The 25,722-nt window shown below is 60.0% G+C and overlaps 1 protein-coding gene across 5 annotated transcripts; it reads left to right on the top strand.

The window, feature by feature from the left end:
* Positions 1–818: 818 nt before the first annotated feature.
* N4BP3 (NEDD4 binding protein 3) lies at positions 819–25,722 on the top strand. Of its 5 annotated transcripts, XM_030574019.1 has the most exons (7): positions 819–1,142; positions 2,996–4,185; positions 5,165–5,245; positions 20,719–21,165; positions 21,615–22,172; positions 23,008–23,265; positions 23,729–25,722. In XM_030574019.1, the coding sequence occupies exons 4-7, from the start codon at positions 20,749–20,751 to the stop codon at positions 24,299–24,301; spliced, it is 1,806 nt and encodes a 601-aa protein (XP_030429879.1). In that variant the 5' UTR covers positions 819–1,142; positions 2,996–4,185; positions 5,165–5,245; positions 20,719–20,748; the 3' UTR covers positions 24,302–25,722. The 5 variants fall into 5 exon arrangements, with proteins under 5 accessions (XP_030429879.1, XP_030429878.1, XP_030429877.1 ...); XM_030574018.1 differs by lacking the exons at positions 819–1,142; positions 2,996–4,185; positions 5,165–5,245 and adding an exon at positions 11,974–12,052; XM_030574017.1 differs by lacking the exons at positions 819–1,142; positions 2,996–4,185; positions 5,165–5,245 and adding an exon at positions 19,965–19,988.

Below are 25,722 nucleotides of genomic sequence, written 5' to 3'. Positions count from 1 at the left end.
AGACCAATTCACAGAGCTGGATGCCCATCTTGGCACAGCAAGGGGGGAGGGATGCAGGATAAATCTACACACCTCACAAGGGGGTGAACCCCTTGGGAGAAGGATTAGTTACGTGGGTGCCTGGAGCTGAGACAAGGAACAAAGGGTTGGAAATGAGCAAAGGAAAAGCTGCCAGCAGTCCATGAATGCAGCCATGAAGGTGCGACAGAAAGAGTAGGAACTCATTGCATGGACGGATTCCTGGACAGGTGTGAACATGCCCTGGATGGGTGCTCAGCATGAGCCTCTAGGCAGTACCAGACGGGACTTACTATGGCTTTACCCTGCGGTCTGAGGATCCCAGGAGCAAGTCATCTGTGGAGCCAAGTCCTAGGCTGCCTGACCCCACCACCGTCCAGCTCATTCCTCCAGCCGTCAGGCTCTCCCAAAGCACTCGGGCAGAAGGCAGGGAGCACAGGCAGCATGGGGCAGGAGTCTGGCCTAGAGGCTCCCATCAGCCATGCAGTTCCCAAGGCCAAATTTAATCTCTGGGTGCCAAGGGGGCTGGTGAAAAAATCAGGCAAAGACCGCAAATTCTGACCCTCTGCTGTTGGTTTTGGGACCTGTGCAGAATTAACTAATATCTTTGGTGTCAAGTATCAGAGGGTAGCCGTGTTAGTCTGGATCTGTAAAAGCAGCAAAGAATCCTGTGGCACCTTATAGACTAACAGACGTTTTGGAGCATGAGCTTTCGTGGGTGAATACCCACTTCCTCAGATGCATCTGAGGAAGTGGGTATTCACCCACGAAAGCTCATGCTCCAAAACGTCTGTTAGTCTATAAGGTGCCACAGGATTCTTTGCTGCTTTTAATATCTTTGGGCTGTTCGCAGAGGGCAGGTGTCCACTGACCCCCTTGTTCCCAGGGGCTGAACCCCTCTGTCTTGGTGTGGGGGCAAGTTGTTTGGCAGAAGGGAAGCTCCTAGTGCTGGCTGTGCTACATGTGTTGGGAGGACGGAGGTCTGCAGGCCTCTCATCAGCCCATCCTGGGATCCCCCAAGGAGCTGAGGGATCAAAGCTGGTACTAGTGAAAAGGCCCTGCCTGGCAGAGCTAAAGGTCCATCCTGAGGGCTGCTCCCACAGCTGCTACATCCAGGGAAGGGAGTGTAAGCCGGTTGTGTTGGGGCTCGTCCCCCTCAGGCGCGGCGGGGAGCCAGGCCGCCTCCTTACGCACTGCAGTCCGGGTCGGCTTAGCCCCTCGGCAGGTATTGAGCGGGGTATAAGGTCTGTAAACAGGGTAGAGCCCCGGCCCTCTAGCCGGGGTCGGGGCTCTCAAAGTCAATAAGCCCCGGCCCTTGGACAGGGCGGGCAGCAATAGTTCAGGCTCAGGCCTCCAGCGGGGCTGAGCAAACACAGTATCAGCCCAGGCCCTTGGCTCGGGTGGGGCACCAAACACAAGTCTAATTCGCTCTGGCCCTTTGGGTCAGGGCAGAGCAGTGGCAATAGGCGGGAAGAGGGGGAGTCTGCCACCCGGTTACGGGTGGCAGGGGGAACGCAGGCCCTCCCACTCCACTGCGTTCCAGCCCGGGGCCCTAGCAGCGGTCAAGACCCGCTGCGGTCAGTGGGGATCCTGGCCGCAACACACTGACATGGGTTCAGGCTCTTCCGGAGCCAAACCAGGGTCGGCTACCCCCGGGCTATTTCCAACCTCCCCCTCTCTGGGTACCTGGTTCTTGCCGGCGTCGTCTGGGGGGTCCCAGACCATGGGTTCCTCTGGGTACCGGTCGTGGGGAAGCTCAGGCCACTCCTCGGGGTATCGGGCACACGGCAGGTCAGGCCGACGTTCCTCCGAGTACCGGGTCTGAGGCAAGTCCAGCCAGCGCTCCTCCGGGTAGCGGGCGCGGGGCGGGTCTGGCCGGCGCTCCTCCGGGTAGCGGGCGCGGGGCGGGTCCGGGCGGCGCTCCTCCGGGTAGCGGGCGCGGGGCGGGTCCGGGCGGCGCTCCTCCGGGTAGCGGGCGCGGGGCGGGTCCGGCCGGCGCTCCTCCGGGTAGCGGGCGCGGGGCGGGTCCGGCCGGCGCTCCTCCGGGTAGCGGGCGCGGGGCGGGTCCGGGCGGCGCTCCTCCGGGTAGCGGGCGCGGGGCGGGTCCGGCCGGCGCTCCCCCGGGTAGCGGGCGGGGGGCGGGTCCGGCCGGCGCTCCTCCGGGTAGGGGGCGCGGGGCGGGTCCGGGAGGCGCTCCTCCGGGTAGCGGGCGCGGGGCGGGTCCGGGCGGCGCTCCTCCGGGTAGCGGGCGCGAGGCGGGTCAGGTCGGCGCTCCTCCGGGTAGCGGGCGCGAGGCGGGTCCGGCCGGCGCTCCTCCGGGTAGCGGGCGCGGGGCGGGTCCGGCCGGCGCTCCTCCGGGTAGCGGGCGCGGGGCGGGTCCGGCCGGCGCTCCTCCGGGTAGCGGGCGCGGGGCGGGTCCGGGCGGCGCTCCTCCGGGTAGCGGGCGCGGGGCGGGTCCGGCCGGCGCTCCCCCGGGTAGCGGGCGGGGGGCGGGTCCGGCCGGCGCTCCTCCGGGTAGGGGGCGCGGGGCGGGTCCGGGAGGCGCTCCTCCGGGTAGCGGGCGCGGGGCGGGTCCGGGCGGCGCTCCTCCGGGTAGCGGGCGCGAGGCGGGTCAGGTCGGCGCTCCTCCGGGTAGCGGGCGCGAGGCGGGTCCGGCCGGCGCTCCTCCGGGTAGCGGGCGGGGGGCAGGTCCGGGCGGCGCTCCCCCGGGTAGCGGGCGCGGGGCGGGTCCGGCCGGTGCTCCTCCGGGTAGTGGGCGCGGGGCGGGTCCGGCCCGGCGGGAGCCCGGGCACCAGCGTCTGTCCTCTCCGGCAGCTGCCTCCAACTGAGCGCTGGGGCCAGGCTTTTATACTTCCTGTCCCACCCCTTGACTTCCGGGGGACAGGGACAGGCCGTGCTGACTCCGCCCACTGAGGCGCCTGCTCTGGCTCATCCCCCTCAGGTGCGGCGGGGAGCCAGGGCGCCTCCTTACAGGGAGGTTCTTTGCGGGTCTCCCCATCGCCAGATCAGACAGACACTGGCTCGGGAAGACCATGAGAGACCCAAATCCCTGTTTCAGGGCTTATTGAACCGACAGTGAGGGTGAGAGACCACATCCACCAGGACCAGACTGAGCCCCTGTCCCTTCCCTGCCCCCATGGAGCTACTCACCTGCAGTTGCATGTGCGGAGCCCCCAGCGCTGCCCCTGGCCATCAGTGCCAATGGATCCGGTTCAATGGGCATGCTGGAGGAGGAGGAGAAGTCCTCATTGTTGCTCTGTCCAGAGGGAACAAATAGGGTCAGCACAGCAGACTCCGATGCTGCAAGCTTTGCCTCCCTAGGCCTGTTCCTTGAGGAATGCTCTCAGCACTGTTGTACCCCTGGGGCCACACGAGCCTAAGCTGTGGCCACCATGCCCTTGTCCAACGGCTGTGTGCAGTCCTGGCAGGCTGGGCCTCTCTCACCTCCTGGCTCCATCATTTCAATGCCCACTTCAAATCGTGCTGCTAAATTGCTTTCTCTGAGAAGCTCATGGGGCAGCCAGGGTCACCCTTGGGAGCCCTGTGGCATCCAGGATTGCAAGGAGATGTGCCCTTAGTTGAGCGGGAGGCAGGGAGTTCTGTTCTTCTCCACAGCCACTGACCAGACTCCACAGGTCAAAGTCTCCAGGGACACGTTCCAGGACAAAATGCCTATTGCTGCTGTCCCCCAGGCTGAGATCCTGCCCCCGACACTGAGGTGAGCAGTTTAACACTCCAAGGAGCCCACCTGCTACCTCCAGGGTAAGCGACATGCTGCTAACAACTGCCACGCTCAGAGGCCCAAGATAGGGGGAGTGAAACGCCTGGCTGGCCAGGGAGACGCCACATACCGTACACAAGGAAGGTGATTGCGCCTTGGGATAAACCTTGTTCCTTCGGCCCTTCATGCTGCTGCGGAGTTTAGTGAAGAGGGACTGTGGTCCTTGGATGCTGAATGCTGGCTCACTGCCAGGAGACAGGATCTGCATGAACTGGAGGTCGAGCTGCAGCTGCCCTCGCACCTTGTCAGGTCTGCCATGCCTGGATTGCAGCCTGAACCATCTGCGCCAGACAACACCATGAACCATGCAGGAAGCTGCTCAAGCCTTCACTGCTCTATTTGTCCTGAATTCACAGGGCTCAGCCCACTAAGGCCTGGGGCTGGAGGTAAAGGGAGCTAAAGGTTGTGCTGAGTCCTGCTCTTAGAAGTTATATCTTGTGGCTACACCTCACTGCCCCAGGGAAAAGCCCCCCGGCCCTGGCCACACAGGCTCCCCTGCCCAGGGGGCTCTTTACTTCTGAGCCAGCATGGAATCCTCCCTTTTCAGAAATAGGGCCGGGAAAGCCCATCCTGTGTGGTGCAGTGGCTCTGCTCTCACCCACTCCCAGTTCTGGTCTCTAGCTCTCTGAGCCACCTTCTTCTGCCCTCTCCTTTCCCACCAGCCTTTCTCTCTTCCCCTGGTCACAGGCTTTCTGTACCCAAGCTGAGACAGTGCTTTCTAGGAGTCTTTTGTCAGGTAGTTGGAAAGGCCCACACTCACTGCACACCTGACCAGGTGCATTTATGGGGGCCTTCGACGTCCTCTGGATCAGTCCTTGGACCCTGCCAGAGAGGGGATTCCAACCCCCTCATTCCACTGTATGTTGGCACAAGAGAGCCCAACCCCACAAGGTAAAGCTCCCCATAGTGCTGCTCTGTGCTCTGGGGCACAAGGTCATGAGAAGCCCTGCTGCACCCCACACAGACCCCAGGAGAAAGGGCAAGAGGAAGAGGTGACCATGACTGAGTCCCAGTAATGTGTCTGGCTCATAGGTCAACCACAGAAGGGCAGGAGGTAAATGTTTCCCCAGGACACCTCCATCCCCTGGCCCCAGGTCTCAGACCCGTGGACGAGGGAGAAGGGGGCAGCTGCAACACTCACTCATTCCTTCTCCTTGCCTTGTCGCAGAACAGCTGTGCCAGGGGAAGGCAGAGCCGGCCCAGGAATTGGTCGGGGCGATGGAGAGAGTGGTGCATGGCAGTGAGGACGAGACAGTGCTCCTTTGCATCATCCAGCCTGCTGGGCAGCTGAAGTGTGCACGCCTCCCTCCACTTGGGGGTCAGGCTGTGGGGCACCACTGATGTCATGTATTTCTGCTTTTGCAGCTGGATGACCACGTAGGGGCTGCTGGAGCCAGCACCCCCTTTGGCCCGCAGTGACCGGGCACTCAGGACGGCCACACGGAGGTGAGTCGGCTGCCACTCCTCTAACTCGGCCACCCTGCAAGACAAGAGCCCATGTCAGTCCCCGGTGGCCCCTCTCCCACCATGGGCCAAGACTTCCCATGAGCCAGCAGGGATGTGGGGGGACTGCCTCCACGGCCTCTGCCCATGGCCCCAACGCAGACAAACTTGAGACTGGTGTCAGGAGGTGGGGGAGGGCAAGACCTTGGTGCGGGATGGGGGGGGCAGAGTGGGGCTAGTAGAGGGGGTGGGCCAAGCTGCCCTGGAAGGGTGGGGGGGCTATTCACTGAGGGGGAGAGGCAGGTTGCTTGGAGGAGAGGAGGTGGGGGGGATTATTCAATGAGGGGTGAGGCAGCCCGGGGGAGGGCCAAGCTTCCCTGGAGGGGTGGGGGGGCTAGTCACTCAGGGGGAGAGGCAGGTTGCTTGGAGGTGGGGGGGCTAGTCACAAAGGGGGAGGCGGAGGGGCAGGTTGCTTGGAGGAGAGGAGGTGTGGGGTGGGGGGGCTAGTCACTCAGGGGGAGAGGCAGGTTGCTTGGAGGTGGGGGGGCTAGTCACAAAGGGGGAGGGGGAGGGGCAGGTTGCTTGGAGGAGGGGTGGGGGGGCTAGTCACTGAGGGAGGGGCAGATTGACCTGGAGGGGGCAGGGCGGCCCGGGGGGAGGGGCAAGCTGCCCTGAAGGAGGGTACAGGGGGCGGGGCTAGTCCAGGAGGGGGTGGGGCTCTTTACTCTGGGCGGGGGCTCCGGGCTCCGGGCTCCGCCTCCATGGGGGTCCCTGGCCCGCCCACGTCGCACCGACACGCCCCATGCGAACGTCACAGAGCGGCGGGAGGCGGGGTCTACACGGGCCGGAGAATCAGGGGCCAGAGCCTTCCAGGAGGCGGGGCCATTAGCCCCGCCCACGGACCGCTGAGACTGTGCGAGGCCTGCCCAGGGGGCGGGGCCGAGATCCGGGGGCGGGGCGATGGCCTAGGCATGGGCCGCAGGGAACAGCCCTTGCCCGGGAAGAGACAGCGGGTCTCTCCTGCTGCCTGTCAGTTCCCATCCCCGGCTCGGCCCCTCCCAGCTGTAAATAGCCCCTGGCCGGACTCTGTCTGCGGGGAGGGCACAGGGAGGTGGGCAGCCGATGTCTGATGCCGGGTCTGGTGGGCAGAGCTTCCTGAGTGTGGGGCAGCCTGTGGGGCCAGCGGCGGCTCTAGGCAGCAGCACGCCAAGCATGTGCCTGGGGCGGCAAGCCATGGGGGGCGCTCTGCCGGTCGCTGCAAGGGCAGCAGTCAGGCTGCCTTCGACGGCGTGCTTGTGGAGGGTCTGCTGGTCCTGCGGCTTCAGCAGACCTCCCGCAGGCATGCCGCTGAATCTGCAGGACCGAGGACCTCCTGCAGGCAAGCCGCCAAATCCGTGGGACCAGTGACCTCCCACAGGCAAGCTGCCAAAGGCAGCCTGCCTGCCATGCTTGGGACGGTAAAATACCTTGAGCTGCCCCTGCTTGGGGTCCCCAGTACAAGGTGGGGCAGACGGTTTAGCATAAGTAGCTAACACACGTTTCAAGGGATCATTCAAGGTGAAGTGGCCTGTTAACAGTCTCTAGTCAGCTGAGGGGTTGTTAACGGGTCGCAGGTTGTTGTAATAAGCCATAAATCCAGTGTCTCTGTTCAGTCTGTGAGTTATAGTGTCTATAGGGTGACCAGATGTCCCAATTTTATAGGGACAGTCCCGATTTTTGGGACTTTTTCTTATATAGGCTCCTATTAGCCCCCACCCCCTGTCCCGATTTTTCACACTTGCTGTCTGATCACCCTAAGGGTCTAGCAAATTTCCCAGTTTAAGCTCCCAGGCTTGTCTTTTGAAGTGTTGTGCAGGTTTCCTTAGAGGACAAGGACTGAGAGGTCAGACGTGGAGTGATCTCTTTGTGAGAAGTGTTCAGCCACAGGTGATGGGGTGTTTGTGATTTATCATTTTCCTGTGTGAGATACACAGACAGCTCAGTGGTTGTCTAGTTGCACTGTCATAGTTGCTATTAGGGCATGTAGGGCACTGGCTGAGATATACCACGTGTTGTGAAAGGCATGTGTAGGACCTCTGGATCTTGAGTTGGGGGTGTTGCTCATCCTACCAGTACAGATATGTCTGCTGGTTTTGCATCTGTTGCCTGGAAGGGTTTGGTGCTATGTTGGGGTGTCCTGATCTGTTGGCAGCTTGTTTCTGACGATGAGCTTGGGAAGTTGTTTGAAGGCCAGAAAAGGGGTTTGGGGAAAGGTTTCTTATGCGATGGGGTCCCCACTGAGTATGGGATGTAGTTGTTTGATACCTCATGTGGGTTGGTAGGTGACAACTCAGGGTATGCAGTTGGAGGTGGTTTTAGTTCTGTATTGAAGCAGGTTCTCTCAGGCAGGGCTTTGGAGCGGAGCCTGGAGCTGGAGCATGGAGCAGCTCTGGAGCAGTGGAGCTGCAGGTTTTTGCCTGGAGCTGGAGCGGAGCCGGAGCACAGCTCCAAAGCCCTGACTTTCAGGATATTTGGGAGGCTCGTTCCATGGGGCGAGGCAGAATCCTCTGCTGATTGGAACTGTACCATTAGGAGCTCTTATGCCTCATCCCAGCCCTGGACAGAAGAAGGAAGGGATGGACTGAACCAGGGGCAGGGAGACAGGCCAAAACCACTCCTCATTGCCTGGGGAAAACTCCTGTTTTGACTACAGGAGGGCAGGGGTCAGTTTGCAGCATTCCTTAGTAAATCAGTGACTATTGCACTAGCTCAGGTTTCCCCCAGGGGGAGCTGAGGTGACAGAGAAATACACTGTAAGAGCTTCAGGGACCAGCCAGGTGAAGTCCTGGCAGCTAAGAGATGGGCTGACTGTGGAGTTCTACTGCATATTCTGGGCTGTCCTCAGCCTGGCCCTTGCCACCATCTGGGCTGAGTCCTTAAGGAGCAGGGTGCCGCCCATCGTGCCTGCCATCCATGCTCACCCTGCTGCCGAAAAAGGGGAAACTCTGAGCTATTGAACAGGCACCCAGTTTCGCTCCTCAGCATGACTACAAGGTCGTAGTGAAAGCCATCTCACTGATCCACCCCAGCCACTCTTACACTATCCCAAGACAGACCGTCTTCAATAACCTCCAAGAGAAGAGACCTAAAGGACCTGTAGCAACAGGGTCCCAAGTACAACTAGCTCCTTCTGCCTGGGTCCCCAAAACCTGCTGAGGCAGTGGGGCTGATTGCATTACCACTTGCTCCAGAATGTACCCATACATCCTGGCCCGGCAAGCGGAGGGATACCAAGTGGGTATATGACTAATGCCTGTTCTGTTCACACATGGGGCTCTAGACTGTGCTGCCAGGGGTATTTAACCTACTGTGAGATTTTACTATTATTGATCCTACAACACTCCAAACTGGGGCTGCTTGTCACATAACAAGGCAGATCCATGTCCCTGGGGATCACAATTGAAATAGACAACCCACTGATGAAGGCAGGGAGGGGAAGAGATGGCCTTTGGGCCAGAAGATGCATTGGACAGACTGCCCTGCTTTTCAAACTGCTGTGCTACTGAGGTGTCTGCACATGGTGTAATCAGGATGGAGGTGTGGGAGTGCGTGTGTTTGTGAGCACTACCTAGTGCAGCTTGAAATTGTGTAAAGGCTCTTGTGCAAACTGGGTCTCTCAACATGTTATGGCATCAACCCCAGAAAACTATAGTCACACAGAGAGCCAAGACACAGGGGGAAGGAAAGATGCATTTGCTGAGGAGATTTTAAAAGAGATGGGGAGTTGCTGAGGGAAATTGTGTGTGCACACAGTTGCAAATGAGTTTGTGTTAAGAGGCTTACAGGCCATTTCAGGGCTGCAGAATCAGTAGGGTGTAAGAACGCTTTGGCCAGACCTCCTTCCACCCCAGATCCATCCCTCCCTCCTCTGGCTCTTCCAGCCCCAGATGCTTCCTGCACTGGGGAAGGGGGCATGTTGTGGAGCTTGGTGGCAGGGCAGCTCAGAGCCTATGGGACTAGGGTATTCCTCAGGGAAGCTCAGGCCTTTGTTTTGCCCCTTGCAGGCAATGCTGATGTGCCCCTCCCTGGTGCCTAATTGAGCAACCCCAACCATTTAAAAACTGAGTCAGGCCCCAGTAAATCAGGCTCTTGGCTTCACAGTGGTGAGCTGCTCAGAACCAGTAGCCATAGTCTCTACCTGGAGGCGGGCGTGTGTCACATAGCGCGTGTAATTACTGAGTTAGAAGGTGCCGGTGCTTTGCTTGGGTCCCTGTTTTGGAATGAGCTCAGCTGGTGCTTGCTGCACCCATCATCACACCTCAGAATCCCGACTCCCTGAGCTGGTGACAGCTGGGGAGGGGACACAAAGGAACAAAACCAGGCCCCAGCTGGGAGTGAGCAGGTCTGATTCAGAGGCATTGATTGTGTCACATTTCATGACTAAAGCAGGCAGGTGTGGCAAGGAGAGAGCTCATCCCTGCGCTGTGCTCTGTGTAACTGACAATGGGAGCAGCAGAGGCTCCCTGGGATTCCCTTTGAACACCTCAGCTGCCTTCCCCTGTGAGCTGGTGAAACCCAGTGAGTCAGGCTGGCTGCACGCTGAAGACTGATTAGCAAAAAGCCCTTGTGCTGCCCCACTCCCACCCCCATCCAGCACAATCAGGGCTCTGCATGCAGCCTCCTCTCAGGCAAGGCCAGATTCTAAAATTACTGCTGCTGATTAAAGGGCTGTCACTGATCTCGCCCACATATTCTCAGCAATCAAGACTTCCATGGAGAAGTGAGAGAGGTGCCACTTAGTCTGATGTTGACAACATGGTCTTTATAAAGGGCGCAAAGGGGCTGGAGGGAGCCCCTGCAGTTCCATTACCACAAGACCCTATCATTGCTGCTCAGTAATGTGTGAACAGGAATGCTAGGTGTGCTTCCAGGCTCTGAACTGTGCATGGCTGGAAATTCTAGATGCTTCATACAATTAGATGTTTCATCCCTGGCCAGTTCTGTTTCCTGTCATCAACTTCAATGTGTTTCACAATGCAAATCCCGATGATACATGTCCAGTGCCGAGCCCCAGGGCTGTGGAGCAGACAAGTCCTGGCAGCACTGAACTCCTCACATACACCTTCTGCGGAGAGCCAGGGCCTGTCACCATGCTCCACCAGGGCCAACCATACATGCAAGTATCTTGCAGCAAGGTGAGCCAGGCTCTCCCCACTGATGACTGAAGCAGATCAGTTTCCTGCTTGTGAGGTCCCTTCTCCTTTTAAGCTGCAGATTTTCTCCTTTAGGGAGTGGGCTGTGAGGCCAAGCAGCATTTCACCTTGGAACGGACTGTGACCTTCAGGGACACAGGCTCCCTCCTGCTATGGCTGTAATAAAGGACACAGATGTGCAAGGACACGCACTGCCCACGAGTGGATGTAGTGACACTGCCCCCATAACAGCTGGAGGCATGATTTGAAGCAGCCTGCAGTGCATGAGTCCCTGCCTAGCTCTGCCTGTAGCCTGGCAACCTTCTATGGGGACAGAGCTTGTTAATGGCATAAATTCCAGCACCTAGAGGGGATGGGAGCAGCTCTGTCTAACTCAGGGGTCGGCAACCTTTCAGAAGTGGAGTGCCAGGTCTTCATTTATTCACTCTAATTTAAGGTTTCGCGTGCCAGTAATACATTTTAATGTTTTTAGAAGGTCTCTTTCTATAAGTCTATAATATATAACTAAACTATTGTTGTATGTAAAGTAAATAAGATTTTTAAAATGTTTAAGAAGCTTCATTTAAAATTAAACTAAAATGCAGAGCCCTCTGGACCGGTGGCCAGGCCCCGGGCAGTGAGAGTGCCACTGAAAATCAGTTCGCCTGCCGCCTTCAGCACCTGTGCCGTAGGTTGCCTACCCCTGCTTTAACTCCTCCAGTAATAGTTCTTGCCCTCTACCCATCTCTAGCACCTGCCGGCCAAGGGCTCCAAGCACATTGGGAATGTCTATTCGTAAAGCTTCATAATCCCGCCCTGGAGGGAAGGACTGTTATCACCTTTGTGCCAGAGCCCAGCGTTCTGGTGCTGGGTGTGAGCAAGGGGCTGGCAGAGAGGCCAAGGGGGCACCAAGAATGAATACTTGGTTTGCTCCCTAATGTCTAGGGAGGGGCTCATAGCATGGAGCAGGTGTGGATGCCAGGAGTATCCTTTGGGCTGCATCTGCTCCCAGTCAAGTCCACCCTGACCCAGCACCTTGGTGCCAGCAGCAGCAGCGCTGCCCAGGGTTCGTGTATTTCTAGCTGCCTTGGATGTGCTGGAGCAGCTGGAAGGAGGGAGTTCGGTGGGTGCTCTGGGGCAGGCAGCTCGCTGCAGAGCCTGGCAAGGGCGGGTTAGGCAGGCGAGGGTTTCCCTCAGCCCAGGGTCTCCAGTTACAAGTGAAGGGCACTGCAAGGTGGGTCTGAGCCGGGCTCTGTGGATCGGAGCCTCCACGTGCCTCCCCGGAGGTGCCTGCAGGCAGAGGCGGTGCTAACGGGGGTGTGTGCTAACCAGGAATATTCCCCCCCCCCAATAGGGGCTCCAAACAACCGCTTAATCTGCTCCCGCCTGCAAGGCTACCGGGCTGTAGGAGACAGCGGCTACTTCCCTGCGGGGGCGTCCAGCTGCCGGCCCCGCCCCCCTGTCAAACCGCAGCGGCCCCATGGGCTCGCGGGGTGGGGCTGGCAACGCGGGGCCCCGCCTCCGGGCCGCGATCCAGGCCGGGCTTTGGGTTCCCAGAGCGGCCGCGCTGTCTAAGCCGGGTTTTGCCGCTGTCCCGGCCGCGCCGCAGCAGCCGCGTGGAGCCCGCGCCGCGAGCATGGTGAGTCCCGGGGCTGCCCGCGGGGCACGTGTCCGCTAAGCCTCGGGCCCAGCCCCCCTGCTACGGGCCCCGCATCCGGCTTGGGGCTGGCCCGGCCCGGCAGGAGACTGGCTTTGTTCGGGGTGTGCTGAACCCCGCAGCGCATGAGCGGGGTTGGCCCGGCTTGGCCCGGCCCGGCAGGAGACTGGCTTTGTTCGGGGTGTGCTGAACCCCGCAGCGCATGAGCGGGGTTGGCCCGGCCCGGCCCGGCCAGGCAGGAGACTGGCTTTGTTCGGGGTGTGCTGAACCCCGCAGCGCATGAGCGGGGTTGGCCCGGCTTGGCTCGGCTCGGCCCGGCAGGAGACTGGCTTTGTTCGGGGTGTGCTGAACCCCGCAGCGCATGAGCGGGGCTGGCCCGGCTTGGCTCGGCCCGGCAGGAGACTGGCTTTGTTCGGGGTGTGCTGAACCCCGCAGCGCATGAGCGGGGTTGGCCCGGCTTGGCTCGGCTCGGCCCGGCAGGAGACTGGCTTTGTTCGGGGTGTGCTGAACCCCGCAGCTCATGAGCGGGGTTGGCCAGGCCCGTCTCGGCCCGGCCAGGCAGGAGACTGGCTTTGTTCGGGGTGTGCTGAACCCCGCAGCGCATGAGCGGGGCTGGCCCGGCTTGGCTCGGCCCGGCCCGGCAGGAGCCTGGCTTTGTTCGGGATGTGCTGAACCCCGCAGCGCATGAGCGGGGCTGGCCCGGCTTGGCTCGGCCCGGCCCGGCAGGAGACTGGTTTTGTTCGGGATGTGCTGAACCCCGCAGCGCATGAGCGGGGCTGGCCCGGCTTGGCTCGGCCCGGCCCGGCAGGAGCCTGGCTTTGTTCGGGATGTGCTGAACCCCGCAGCGCATGAGCGGGGCTGGCCCGGCTTGGCTCGGCCCGGCCCGGCAGGAGACTGGTTTTGTTCGGGCCGAGCAGGGTGGGAGCGCGGAGCCCTTGCGGGGGCCCGTGCCCTTGTCTGTCGGTAGCGAGGCCCCGCTGCGGAGCGGCTCGAAGGCCGGGGAGGCGCTGGGCTTCTCGGGGCTGAGCTGGTTCGGCCGCGCGTTACGGGGCGTCAGAGCGAGGTCGGGGGCGGTGCTGCCCTGGCCCGCTCCCAGTGGGGCGGACTGGGCCGGACTGGAGAAAGGCCGTTTCTAGTGCCCGTGACTCCAGCTGGGCAGCGCCCACCTCCCGACCCAGCGCTGGTGGGGGAGACCCATCGCCGGCTGTTGGCTTGAGATCTGATCAGAATTAACCGTGGTCCCAGGTGCCCCCACTGGCTCCGAGTTGTGCATGCCAGAGCCCTGCCCCGTGAATGCCCCCACTCGGCTGCCAGGGCTGCTCTAGTCACCTCAGGTTATCTGTGGCCTCAGCACTGGGAGAGCTGAGAGGTCAAGACTTAGATTTTTAAAACAGGTTCGTTCCTCTCTGGCCAGATGAACGATCCTCCACGTGGGGAGAAAAGAACAACTGCCCAGGGGAGACAGGTGAACTGACTGTCCCAGGTGCTGTCAGACAACAGGAATGTTTCCTTCTCCTCCAACTCCTGCTCTGAGCTGTTACCGCAATAGAACATGAACAGTGCTCAGACAGGAGGGTGGGTGGGTCTGGAGCGAAAGGTGACCCCCCCTTCAGCAAGGATGTGTCTGGTTTTCAGCATGGATTGCTTTCAGGGAAATACCTGCCTGGTCTGTGGTGCGGGAGGACCAGGGAGGAACACCAGCCCTTTCTGCCCTGCTCTGACCTCAGCTCCTCAGCTTCTTTGCATGGGCCCCTGACATGGGATGCTCAGGGTTTGTGGGGTTGGGCAGTGAGGGCGAGCTGACTTGGGCTCTAGGCTTATTCAGCATGTGTTGGGGTTTGCTAGATTTTACACTTGAAGTTACCTCACCTGTCCGTGCAGGTGTGTTCCTCGTGCTGAGCACTGCTGGTCATTTTAGAACTAAGGTGATCCGCGGTCCCCATCAGCCCAGTGTTGTCTCCTGTCACCGTTGTGAAGTGGCGTGTCTGTGGAACTTGGGTTACAGAATCTGCTAGTGGGGCTCTGTTGCACATGGTGTCTGGCAGCAAGCCCTTGGCAAGGGGAGGGGATGCAGAGTAGTGGCGGGAGTTGTCCTTGGGACTTGTGCTATGAGTATGGGTGGCTGAATACTTTGTCCGGAGCGTGAACCATTCCTAGGCTGTGCTGTGCTTTGGGACTCTGTGTGGGATAGCAGCTGGGGTACTCAGACCCCAGCTGTCTAGCAGAGGTGCTCAGGTGGTGTTCCCAAGCCATGATCTTCACCTGCCCTGCGGATTTCACAACCCACAAGATCTGGCACAAGAGGCCAGGAAACACCTGCCATTTTCATAGTCTGGCGCTTCTGCCTCCGCTTGCCACAGGCATATTGTGGCTGCCCATGGAGGTGCCCATCCTCATTTAGGGGTTGGTGATGTTTGGGGGTTCCTGGTTCTTCCCGTTGGAATAAGAAGGGATGGGCAGCCCCATGCTGAGCCTCCTGTCACTGCTCGACACCTGGGGGTGGTAAATAGCAGGTGGCTCTTGGGGCAGGGAGGTGGAGCAGCAATTGTCTAGTGCAGGGGGTTCTCAAACTTCACTGCACTGAGACCCCCTTCCAACAACAAAAGTTACCACATGACCCCAGAAGAGGGGATTGAACCCTGAGCCTGCCTGAACTCCACTGCTGCTGGTGGGAAGCCAAAGCAGAAGCCCAAGGGCTCCAGTCTTAGGCTGGGGGCCTGTAATCTGAGTCTTGCCATCCTGGGTGGTGGGGCTTTGGCTTTGGTCCAGGGCCCCAGTAAGTCTAAGCCACCCCTGGTGACCCCATTGGTCTAGTGTTTCCAGCCCGTGCTGAGATTCTTGTCAGGTTTTGGAGAATAACCCCTAGCCTCCCTGCCTGGGACAGACTCCTTGGGGCTGCTGGATTCTTGCTCTTCATTGTGCCTCAAGGACATGGTGAGGAAGCCTGGCAAAGCCAGTCTCTAGGAGCCAACAAAGCCCATCTCCCTGGGGTCTTCAGGACTCAGGGAGTTGGGCCATTTCCTTCCAGGTTGCTGGCATGAGTGCAGCCCAGACTGCAGGCTTGGTGGCCTGTGTGAAGTGCTAGGGAAGGGGCGTCAGGTAGTCCCCTAAGCCCTGAAAGCTGAATCTGATTTTCAAAAACTCCATCTTAAGTGTGGGTTGCAGAGCCTGCCCCTGTGGGTACAGCCACTGCTTGAACGCTGCTCTGGGCTCTTCGCTGGCCAGCTCTAAATCCCAGGCTACGTTGTACTGGCAGCATCTTCCCAGCTCGAACGTTCCCTGTGCAGATGCCACTGGGCTGAAGGGTTCCAGCTGTGTGGCCATGGGATGGGGCTGCTTTCCCATCCTGCCTCACCACCTCCCACCCCACTCCCATGCTGCTCCAGGGCAGCTTGTGTCATCACATGGCTGGTCCCCATTTGTCCCTGCCCCCCAAGCACAGCACTGCTGGGTGGATGTCACCTTCCCTTGGAATGCAGCCCCAGCCTCACTGCCCCTCTGAGACTCATGCTGTGGCCATGACCCTGGGGAGGTGTCTATGGTTTAATTCCACCCAGGGTTTCTCCCCCAGTCTCGGTGCCCGTGCCTTTTGTTACTGAAGACACAGACTGTGCTGATGCCTGCCTCTCCAAAGCCAGGGCAGGGCACCAGGGCCCTGCCTGCTCCTGATGAAGTCGTGGCCAAGCTCCCATTGAATCCAGCTTCTGCTGCACTGCACGAGCCCTTCCCCAGGCTCACTGTGTGGAATGTGTGTGCAGCCACTGCACTGACTTGCCCGGTCCAGAAGGGCCCTTCCAGCCCAGTGGGGTTGGAGCCCAGCAGGTGCCAGAGGCTGAATGGTCTGGAAGTTCCTTTCAAATCAGGATACAGGCCCAGGTCCTGGCAAGACTCTGTGGACTCCAGAGGGGCTGGGGCATGTCCCATTGGCACCTGGAGGGAGCTGATATCCTTGCTTTGTGGCTGCCAGGGCAGTGCTCTGGTGGCTGTGCAATGTCATGTGCAATAGACAAACCTTACTAACCAGCTGCCACCCAAGGAAGGGGCTGGGGCGTCACTCACTGAGCATTCCCTTTTCCCAGGAGCTCCTGGACCAGGTGAGAATGTTCCTCAGGTTTGTGTGTCATGGATACCTTCAGGCTGCTCCCAATCTGTCTGTGCAGCAGAGGCTGGGAGTTAGCCAGGCCTCCTGTGGCTGTGATCTCTGCTGTGCTAAGCGGGACTGGTGCGGCTCACCTCCCAGGAACAGCCAGGTGCTTTGGGGACCAAAGTAGGTGTCTCAATAAGGGATGTCCTTCCCTTGCAGTAAGTTCTGACCCCACTGCCCCAGTGTGACATTAGGGGGTGATGTCAAATGGCACCTGACTGCTTGGGATCATTGTATCCGTAGCCAACATCATGAGAAGCTGGCTGGACAAAGCCAACTCAGAAAACCACTGAGCCTGAGTCGTCTCCACACTGCAGGATTGAGTGAAGCCATGAAGGAACAGGGCCAGCCGCCCCATGGAGCTGGGGGCTCCTCATAGCCCCAGGTGCTGTGGTTACAGCTGTCTGTTCTAAGGCATCGCAAGGTGGTGTGTGCGAGGAACACAGCCTGGCCTCTGCCTCCCCTCTGGGGTTTTGGGCTCGGCTGAGTCCCCTGGAGAGTAGCCCAGTGCTGCTGGCTCAGCCCTGGGAGCGCATGGAGCCGTAGATGGGAGGGCTGCCTGACAGAGGGACCATTCTGACCATGCAGGCGGAGCCCCTGTGGAGCACAGATGGTGCAACCCCTCGGGGTTCCTGCGTCCAGCCCAGAACTGGGTGAGCTTGAGTGGGGCTTTTACAAAGAGATGCTCAGTCTCGATTTAGAGCCTCCAATGGTGGCGAATGAACCCTGCAAGCTGCGCCAATGGTTAATCCCCCTGCCTGCCCCGTGTTCAATCTGAAGTGTTTCATTCCTGTGTGAAAGTGTGTGGGGTTACCCTCAGGCCCAAGGAGGGTGGCTGTGTCCCAGCTGGGGCAGAGAGTTGCTTTCCAGTGCAACACACCTGGAAATCCAGCTCGGGTCCCAACCCCTCAATGGGGGTGTGTACAGGGTTGTTCTGGGATGGGCCACCCCACTGACATGGCTCACCCAGGGAGGCTGCAAAAGAGAGCAAGGGGCCAGTGGTCCGAGAGGCCTGGAACTGCATGGTGCCCACCCCTGCCATGTTCCCCATAGGCAACCAAAAAGCCCCTTCTAAGAAGGGAAAGGGGAAGGGGAGGAGGCAGTGGACTGGCACCTGGGTACCACTTGCCTTGGTCTTCCAGATCAGAGCTGTGCACTTGCAGGGACATGCCGACTGGGCACTGGTGTCAGTGGCATCTCGGGTACAGGGAGGAGATTGGGCCCAGGAGCTCCTGCAAGCTGAGCTGCTCCGTGGACCATCCCTGGTCCACAGAGGCAGTCTACCTCTTCTTGGGTGCTTGTGTGGGTCTTAGGGGGAATCGGCTGTGGGGTCTGCTGCTGGAGAATCTGGTGCTTGAGGTGCAGGGAGCCCTGAGGAGCAAGAACCCTTGCAGACCCTTTGAGCTCCCAGCTCTCCGGAGGAGCATGGCTCCCTCCTCCCTGGGTTAGAAGCCATATGCGGGTGGCTTGTGAGAGCAGATGCTGGGTTCCCTAGGAGGGAGATGACCTTGCAGGGCAGGAGCTGTCAGACAGGTTTGTTTGTGACAGTGATTAAAGGGGAGTTGTTTGTTTACACAGCGCCTGGTGCAGAGAGCTGGGGTGTTACACCTGAGCTGGGAGCTCCCTTGGGCCAGGGCAGTGCCTGACCCAGGGTCCCCAGAAGGAATCTGGCAGTGCTGGGCTTGGAGCAGGCTGAGCCCCAAGCTGCAGTGTGCTGAGACTTGTAACAGGTACCCAGCCGTGGGCCTTGGACAGCTTCACCTCTCCACCCCCGTACTTGGATGGCCTGTTCTCACTGGGTCTCTGAAGGGAAGGTCCCTCCCTCTGCCCCCCAGACAATCGGGTATCCAGGCTGAGTGTTCGAGGACAAGTGGGTGAGAGTCATGGCACAGGCTGTGCTTTCCCAGCACAGGCAGTACTGCCGCATGGGCAGCCTGGCAGCCCTGCTGTTCCCGTGGGAGCCTTCGCTCCCAGCGTAGCCTATTCGTTTTTGGCTGTCAAATGATGTTATTCCAGGGCTGGTTGGTCTTTGCTGGGCAAGTCATTTAACTGCTTTGTCTCATGTTCCCTGTCTGTAAAATGGGGCCTCTAGCGAGCTCTGACCCCGCTGGCTCTGCCCTCTTTGGCTGCCTGTCCCAACAAAGAGCAGAGGGAGGGTGTTGGAGGCAGGGCACAGAGAGCAAGACCCTGGAGACTGCCTTTGCCAGTGGTTTTGGGTGCTCGAGGCAAAGCGTGAGCCTGCAGTGAGTGGGCAGCAGCCTCTGGGGGCATTGGGGTGAGTTCCGCAGCCCAGGGCAGGTGAAAATGCTGCCCAGAGCAAGCAGCTCTCCCAGCCAGGCACTCGGCATCATGCTGGTTCTCGGGCCGGGCTGGATTCTCTGTGCTCCCTCCTGATGTGGCAGCAGCCCGACAGCTGGCTGGGCTTGCTGTCCCCGCTGCTATCCAGGGTTGAAGGGCAGGGAACAGGCAGCTGCTCCCTAGCGTTGGAGCCATGGCTGGGGATGATGCTGGGGTCAGTAACCCTATGCACTGAGGGGGAGGCCTGACCACTGCCCTGGGTAGCGCTGGGGAGGGAGAGGCTGTTCCAGCCCACTGCGCCTCATGGGAAGGATGAGGGGCTTGTTAGTTGCTAAGCGGCATTGTCAGTTTCCTCCTGGGCTTCCTCCCAGCAGGGCAGAGTGTGCAGCCTGGAACCTGCTGAGGAAACTGCCACTTCCTGCCTCACGTCCTTCCTGTTCCTGCCTCCCCCACTGGTGCCATTTGGCCAGTGCCCCGCAGCCCCCATGCCACAGCATCTGTTTCCGTTCGCTGCCTGAAATGGAGTGTCTCAGCCCTTCCCTTCCTCAGGCTTCAGCCTCTGTTGCTGTCTGGAGGAGCTGGACGCTTCGCCCCGTGCCCATCCTTGAAGGGATGGAGTGGGGTGGGGTGGGGTGGACAGGGAGCGCAGGCCATGGGGCCTTGGGTATGTGCAGGCCTGGGCTGCCATTTGCCTTGCTCCTCTTGGTGCAGCTAGTCAGGCCCAGAAGGTTGAGGTGAGGCAGGAACCCTGTTCTGAGCCCATGGGACTTGGCAAGAGTTTGTCCATTGAGTGCAGTGGGGTCAGGACCAGATCCCAGTGGAAAAAGTTTCTGGCTCATGTGGGGAACTTCTGCCCAGCCAGACTTTCCATCCCAGCTGCAGCAGAGCCCTGCTGCCCTGAGGGACTGTCTGGGGGCACCTTGCATCCGCCACCTGTGGGCTCTGGCAGTGCTTGGCATGATCAGTGGCCCAACCTCCAGCAAAGAGCCGTGTCTCCCCTGCAGGGGCTTTCCCCTGGTATCTTGCACTTGCACCTCAAGGCTGAAAGCTGCTGGACTTCTTTCTCCCAGCTCCTGAGCTGGGCTCTGGGTCTTCCTCAGAAGGGAAAGGGGCTGAACTAAGGGGGAGGGCGGAGGTGCTGGCCTGACAGCCCTGGGGGAGCCAGTCATGCCCACAGCTGGTGCAGCTCTGACAGGAACACTGCTCCCTCCTTGGGAGCCAGGGGGTAGCAGCCTCTGTAGCCCAGCCAGCCCTTAACCACTCTGCTGTGGCGGCTAACGGAGCTAAGCTGGATGCTGGATTTTGTGCTACCGAGACCCCGTTTGCTGGCCCCAGAACAGCCATGGAGAGGTGTCGTCTGCCCTGCTGGTCTGGATCCCTCACATCCCCCGACTACTCTCCCCTGAGTTGGTCTGAGGAGCCCCCGCAACGCAGTGCTGTGGCCAGGGTCTGCAAAGGCTCCTGGAAGCACCATTGGTGTGTGTGAGACAGACACGAAAGATCATGCTGCTGGCCCAGGGTCCTGTCTGAGCTGGGAGGAGGCAGCCACAGCCGTGTGTGGACCAGTTGTCCAGGAATCAGCCTGGGGACAGAGCCCAGGTGGGCGACAGGAGCTCTGGAGCTTTCCTGCCTGGCTGGGTGGCATGTGCTTGTTTTGGTTTCCCTTCCCAGCCCCTCAGGCAGAGGGAGGAGCTGGGTGTGGGAACCACCATGTCAGGCAGGAGGGAGCAGTTCAGCCAAGCGACTTCCAGCCGGATCCTCCCAGCATGCTGCTCCCTGGGGCTTGGCTCTGGCTGCCTGGGGGGAGTGGCAGAGGACCCTGCTTTATCTCTGGGGAACATGCTAGTGTCTGGCTGGCTCCTGTTGGGGCTCCCAGCTCCAGAGGCTGAAAGAAGGCACCTGCGTCCTCAGCTTACAGGTCTGAAGGGAGCAGCTGGCTCCGTACAGACCCTCTCACCAGAGGCTGCTTGTAGGCAGGGGGTGGGGTTCCCTGCATGGGGCCCGGGTGGTTCTTTGGGCCCTGCTGTAAATGCTGGGAGTAGTAGTGGGCTCTGCATGACACAGGGAGATGTGGCCTCTCTGCCTCCCCTTTGGCTGTCTGGGCATCCATGGGGATGTGGGGAGGGAGCCCTGCTCTCCTGCTCAGGGTGGGGCCGGTGGACATAGAGTGGCCCCTTTGCTGATTGTCTGTTCCCTCCTTTGGCAGTGCTGGTACCACACGTTGGTCTAATTCTCCATGGCAACAGCACAGGCCCCTCATGTGACCTGTGACCCTGGCAACTGCCTCCTTGACTCTTCCCTAGCCCCTGCGCCTGGGAGCTCCGGCTGCGGCATGGGCAGTGTGGGCAGCCTGGTGGAGAAGCAGGACTTGACGCCCGGGGAGCTGCGGACGGTGCTGGGGGGCTCGCGGGGGTTCCGGCAGCCGGACGGCCTGCTCCGGAAGGGCCCGAGCCAGCGGGAGCTCTTCAGCTACCTGCACAGCGCCAGGAAGGAGCCCCGGGCCGAGAGGAAGCACCAGGCGCTGGGGGCATCCTGCAACCGGGACTACGAGAGCGACCGTGAGAACCGGTCCCCGGACCGCTTCTCCCGTGAGCCCCACCGGGGGGCAGACTTCTCCAAGAGCTCGCTGCCGGAGCGGGGCCGCTTTGACAAGGTGAGGACCTGGGTGATGGGCTGGCCTGGAGCAGGCAGTGGGGCTGGGGATCCACATGACTAGTTGCAAGGATGTTTCCCACAAGCACGTCGCACCAACCACCCCTGAAATGCAGTTGCCTCTAGAATGGAGTGCAGCCCCAGACGGGAGCTGGCTGGCGCAGAGCATGGGAGGGGGGGCCCTTACGGACAGTCCCCTAGTTCTTGGCAGGCCAGGAGGTGTTGGGCTTGTGTAACTGCTGTGACAGATGGAAGCTGGGAGGTCCTTGTACATAAACCTCATATCTGTGTCCAGGGCAAAGGGGTGGGGCAGCCCTGAGCCACCCTGCAGCTGGGGACGCAGACTGGGGTGCCTTAGCTCTTCTCCCTGCTGAGCGGAGGGGCAGCAGGGCTGGGTGGCTCTGCTGAGACCATGGAGCCAGGTTGATCCTTGGCTCCCTTGTCTTTCAGTGTCGAATCAGGCCATCGGCTTTCAAGGCAGTGGCTGGGAAAGGCCTGGTCTCCATGCAGGGTCTGGCCTCATCTAAAGGGCAGAAGCTGTCGAAGAGCAATGGGAGCCTGCATACCCTCCTGTCCCAGAGTAGCACCAGCGCCTCGTCCCAGCATGGCCACGTGCGCACCCATCTGCTGCACACCATCAGCTTAGATGAGGCCTCCAGTTCCAGCCACAACTCCATCCAGAGCTTCCCCATCTACCCTCCCCACTTCAAACCTGCCCAGGGCCAGTTCAGTGCCTCCATGGGCCACATTAATCACATTGGGGGCTCCCTTGACAGGGCCTCCTGGGGCCCCCGAGATCCCCTGGAAGTGGAGAAAGCACCTCTGTCCTGCAAGAGCATGGCCACGCTAAGCCGTCTGCAAAGCTCCGGGGAGCCCCCACCCCCCTACGAGTTCACCTACTCCTTGGAGGACGTGGTGAAGCAGCTGGAGGACCGACTGCAGGAGAAGAGTGGGGAGCTGTGGCAGTTGAAGAGGAGCCTTAGTGAGACTGAAGACCCCTTCACACAGGTGAGTGCAGTGGGGCTGGCCTCGGGGTGCAGGGCCCTGGGCCTGCTTCCCACCCTCATCCCAGCCCCATCCCCCAAGCAGGGTTGCTAATGTCTCATGTGTTGCCCCTGTGCTGTTGTCTTGGAGCTCACTGCATGCTGGGGTCTGTGCGTGGTCCATGATTCCCTGGAGTGCTGTGCTGGCAGTAGTGTGCAAGTGTGTTGTCTGGTGTGAGCAGAGTGGGGGAAGGGCATGTTCACCTCCAGAATCCAGTGACCTATTGGGCAATGGGGAGCTTGAGCTCTGCTGCTCCCAGTGCCAGAGCATCAGGCTTGCTCCAGAGAGATTGGACTGGAAAATCTCAATGCACGAGGAACCTTTTCCCCCTTGCACCATGGGAAGGTGGCGGTGGGTGGACCATAGGAGGCCAGGGTGGCCCATAGGAGCACCTGCCCAGCCTGTATCTGCTCTCTTGAAAAATGGAGACATTTAGTCTCCGGACTATGTTTTCAGAAGCTCATACTAGGGTGAGAATGGTTCTGTGCCGGGAGGTGAGCCCTGCTGTCCTGGCTGAATCCTGTTTGGAGATGGATTGTGTGTTGCTGTGGGGGGTGGCTCTTAGAGCTGCTGCTTCCCATTCCAGTGTCATGGGGCCACACTGCTCCTTGTGCTAGGCTTCGGTGGGACTTCCCTTTAACTAAGCCACCTCTAATCCCCCATGGAGTTTGGGCAACTGCTCCCCGTGGCAGGACTGGAATCTGGAGCAGCCTCAGATACTAACAAGCTGCTGGAGGGGGCTGGGCTGCCTGGCATTTCACCCCATGAGCTAGGCACAGACCTCTGCTTGTGCCAGCAGGTTTTCGAGGACAAACAACATCTGTGGATGGATGCACTGGATGAGCTGAAGCAGATGTATGTCGCCAAGCTGCAGCAGGTGACCCAGCAGGCCCAGCGCAGCCAGCGGGCGCTGCAGTTGCAGCTCTACAAAGCACAGCAGGAGAAGAAACGGCTACAGGAGGAGCTGAGCCTGCACCAGGGCCAGTGCGAGGAGCTGAGGCAGTGGCAGCAGCAGTGTGAATGTGTCAGCCCCAAACTAGAAGAGACCAGGTGGGAGGTGAGTAGAGGAGAGCCCTGCAGCTCTCCTCCACCCTTCTGCCCCAACAGCTGTCCTAGTGCCCCTCGATCCAGGGCTCCAACTGGACCATGCGCTAGGACTGTTGTGGAAGAACTTTGGCTCAGGATGAGGCAGAGTCACTGTCATCTGTGACTTAATGCAGCTATGGATCCGGCTCTAGAGCCAAAAGCCTAGTGACCCCCACCCCTCGACCCTTCCCTTCTCATCCTTCACACCCCTGCAAAGCCTCCATTTCCTGCCTGTGGGAGTCCCGAGAGTGCTGCCTGGTATGGCTGCCCTGTGGCAGGTTTAATGCTCTATGCCCCTGCCTGGCAGAGTTTGGATTGAATGGGGGTTTCCTATCCAGATGCACCCAATGACTCTAAGCCCCCCCACTCCCCTTTTCCTGTGCATCTCATATCTTGCTCCGTCCCTCCCCACCCTTTCTCTGCATCTCCTGCAGGTTTGTCAGAAGGCAGCTGAGATCTCACTGCTCAAGCAGCAGCTTCGAGACTCCCAGGAGGAGCTGGCCCAGAAACTCAGTGAGATCTTCAGCTTGAAGACCCAGCTGCGGGAGGCCCAGGCAGAGGTGCAAGCCAAGGACTCTCAGCTGGCCCAGCTAGGGGACTCCTTCCAGGCCCCACCAGAGCTCAGCTCCTCCCTCCCTTTGGGGGATGCTCCCATGCCAGTCTGCCAGGACTTCTCTGGCTGTGAAACTGACGACTCCAAGTGTTGGGGTCTTCACAGCGAGAGTGGTGAGCCCCCGGAGAGGCAGGTGGAGTGGCTGTGGGCAGAGCTGCTGCGTGAGCGGCGCCAGGGCCAGCTGAAGGCTGTGAACTTTGAGCTGGAGCGGAAAACCTGGCAGGAGGAGAAGGAGAAAGTGCTGCGCTACCAGAGGGAGATCCAGGCAAGCTACATGGAGATGTACCACCGCAGCCAGGCTTTGGAAAGGGAGCTGCGGCAGCTGCGGGCTGAGCCCAGAGATCCTGACACAGACTCACCCTGGATCGAGAGAGTTGAGTCTTCAAAAATCTGAATGGGAAGCCAGCAGCCTGGACTGGGAAGGGGCAAGAGCTCTTGGGATGGTACCCAGGCTGCACCATGGACGGCTTGGGCTAGCCAAGGGGGCTCCTCCACTCAGACTGATGATGCTGTGAGTACGGCAGGTCCATCCCTGGAGGAGTCTCAGGAGCAAGTGTTACTTCTGCCTCTGCGGCAGGGACCTGTGCTCCAACAGCTGCCTTTGGCAGAGCAAGTTTGCACCATGATTTTTACTGTCTGGCAAACAGAAGCCCAACATCAAGTGGGATTTCCTGTTCCTCCTCCCCATCCCCTGCTGCTTCCTACCCCAGCAAGGGCTCTGACCCTGCTGGGGAGATGCCCAGCTTCCTCTCCTTACGCTGTCCAAGCTGCATGCCTGCCAGTCTTGCTGCATGTCCTTCACACTGGGGCTGCACTGGCCGCAGCAGAGAAAACCTGCCCTGCTGTGCCTGTGCTGGGTGCCCATGCAGGTAACCTTGCCTTGGGGCTTGAGGCCTGGGAAATGTGACACACGGATGCTGTGGAGCACTTTCTGCTGGGGCTTGAGCTGCCCTGGCACCTGGCTCTGCTGGAGTCTCTGCAGCAGGAGAAAAGGAGAGACTATAGGGCTCATGCCACAGGGGACAGGTTCAGGGGCTTTGCATGCCATCCAGGGCTGTGGCCTCTGTGCTGAGGCTTCTCGTGCTGCTTTGAAGATGGAGAGGAGCTGGGTTAGTATCCTGACATAGAGCAGGGGGGATGGAAAGCAGCTCCTGCCAGAGAGCATGCACCATCGCTCAGACCTATCCTTGTCCACCTCCCCCGTTCTGGCCCAGCCAACGTCTGGGTATGAAGCTTTCCTGTGAGGCAGCAGCACATGCCTAGTGAAATGAGATAAATGAAGAACCTTTTCCCCCACTGGCCTATCCCAGCCCAGGGGGAGGGGAGGGGAGGGACAGAACCTGCCTGTGTAGAGCGAGTGCCCACAGGAGAGCACCTGGTGGGGTCACAGGCACAAGTGCAATTGGGGAAAGTGTGGTCAGCTTTCCCCCCATTCAGCTGCAGAGCACCTAGGGAACCAGAGCCGCCTTTCACCAGAACGTAGGCTGTGGCTTGGTGCTGAGGGGTGGGCAGGGGCAGGCTAGCACCATGAGGTGGGGTAGGGGGCTGGCTGCTGGGTGCTCTGGATATGAAGGCCCAGGCCTGGCACAGCTCTGCTCAGCCTCTCCTGGAATAAATCTGAATTTGGTACTTCTGGCTCCTGTGGCTGCTTCTTTCTCTTCCTCCATGGGGGTGACCCCAGTGGCTGGCCTTGGATGCTCACGTGGGTGAGTTACAGGCCTCCCAGCTGACAGTATAGGGCAGCAGTGAAGCTGGTATTTACTCTGCACCCCAAGAGGTTGCTGCAGCCAAAACTCCATTTGCTGCTGACCAGGG

Source organism: Gopherus evgoodei, chromosome 8, assembly GCF_007399415.2.
Source record: "Gopherus evgoodei ecotype Sinaloan lineage chromosome 8, rGopEvg1_v1.p, whole genome shotgun sequence".
In the NCBI taxonomy this organism is placed as follows: Eukaryota; Metazoa; Chordata; order Testudines; family Testudinidae; genus Gopherus; species Gopherus evgoodei.
The sequence above is the reverse complement of the archived record's forward strand: the minus strand, read 5'-3'. Positions and strand labels throughout refer to the sequence as shown.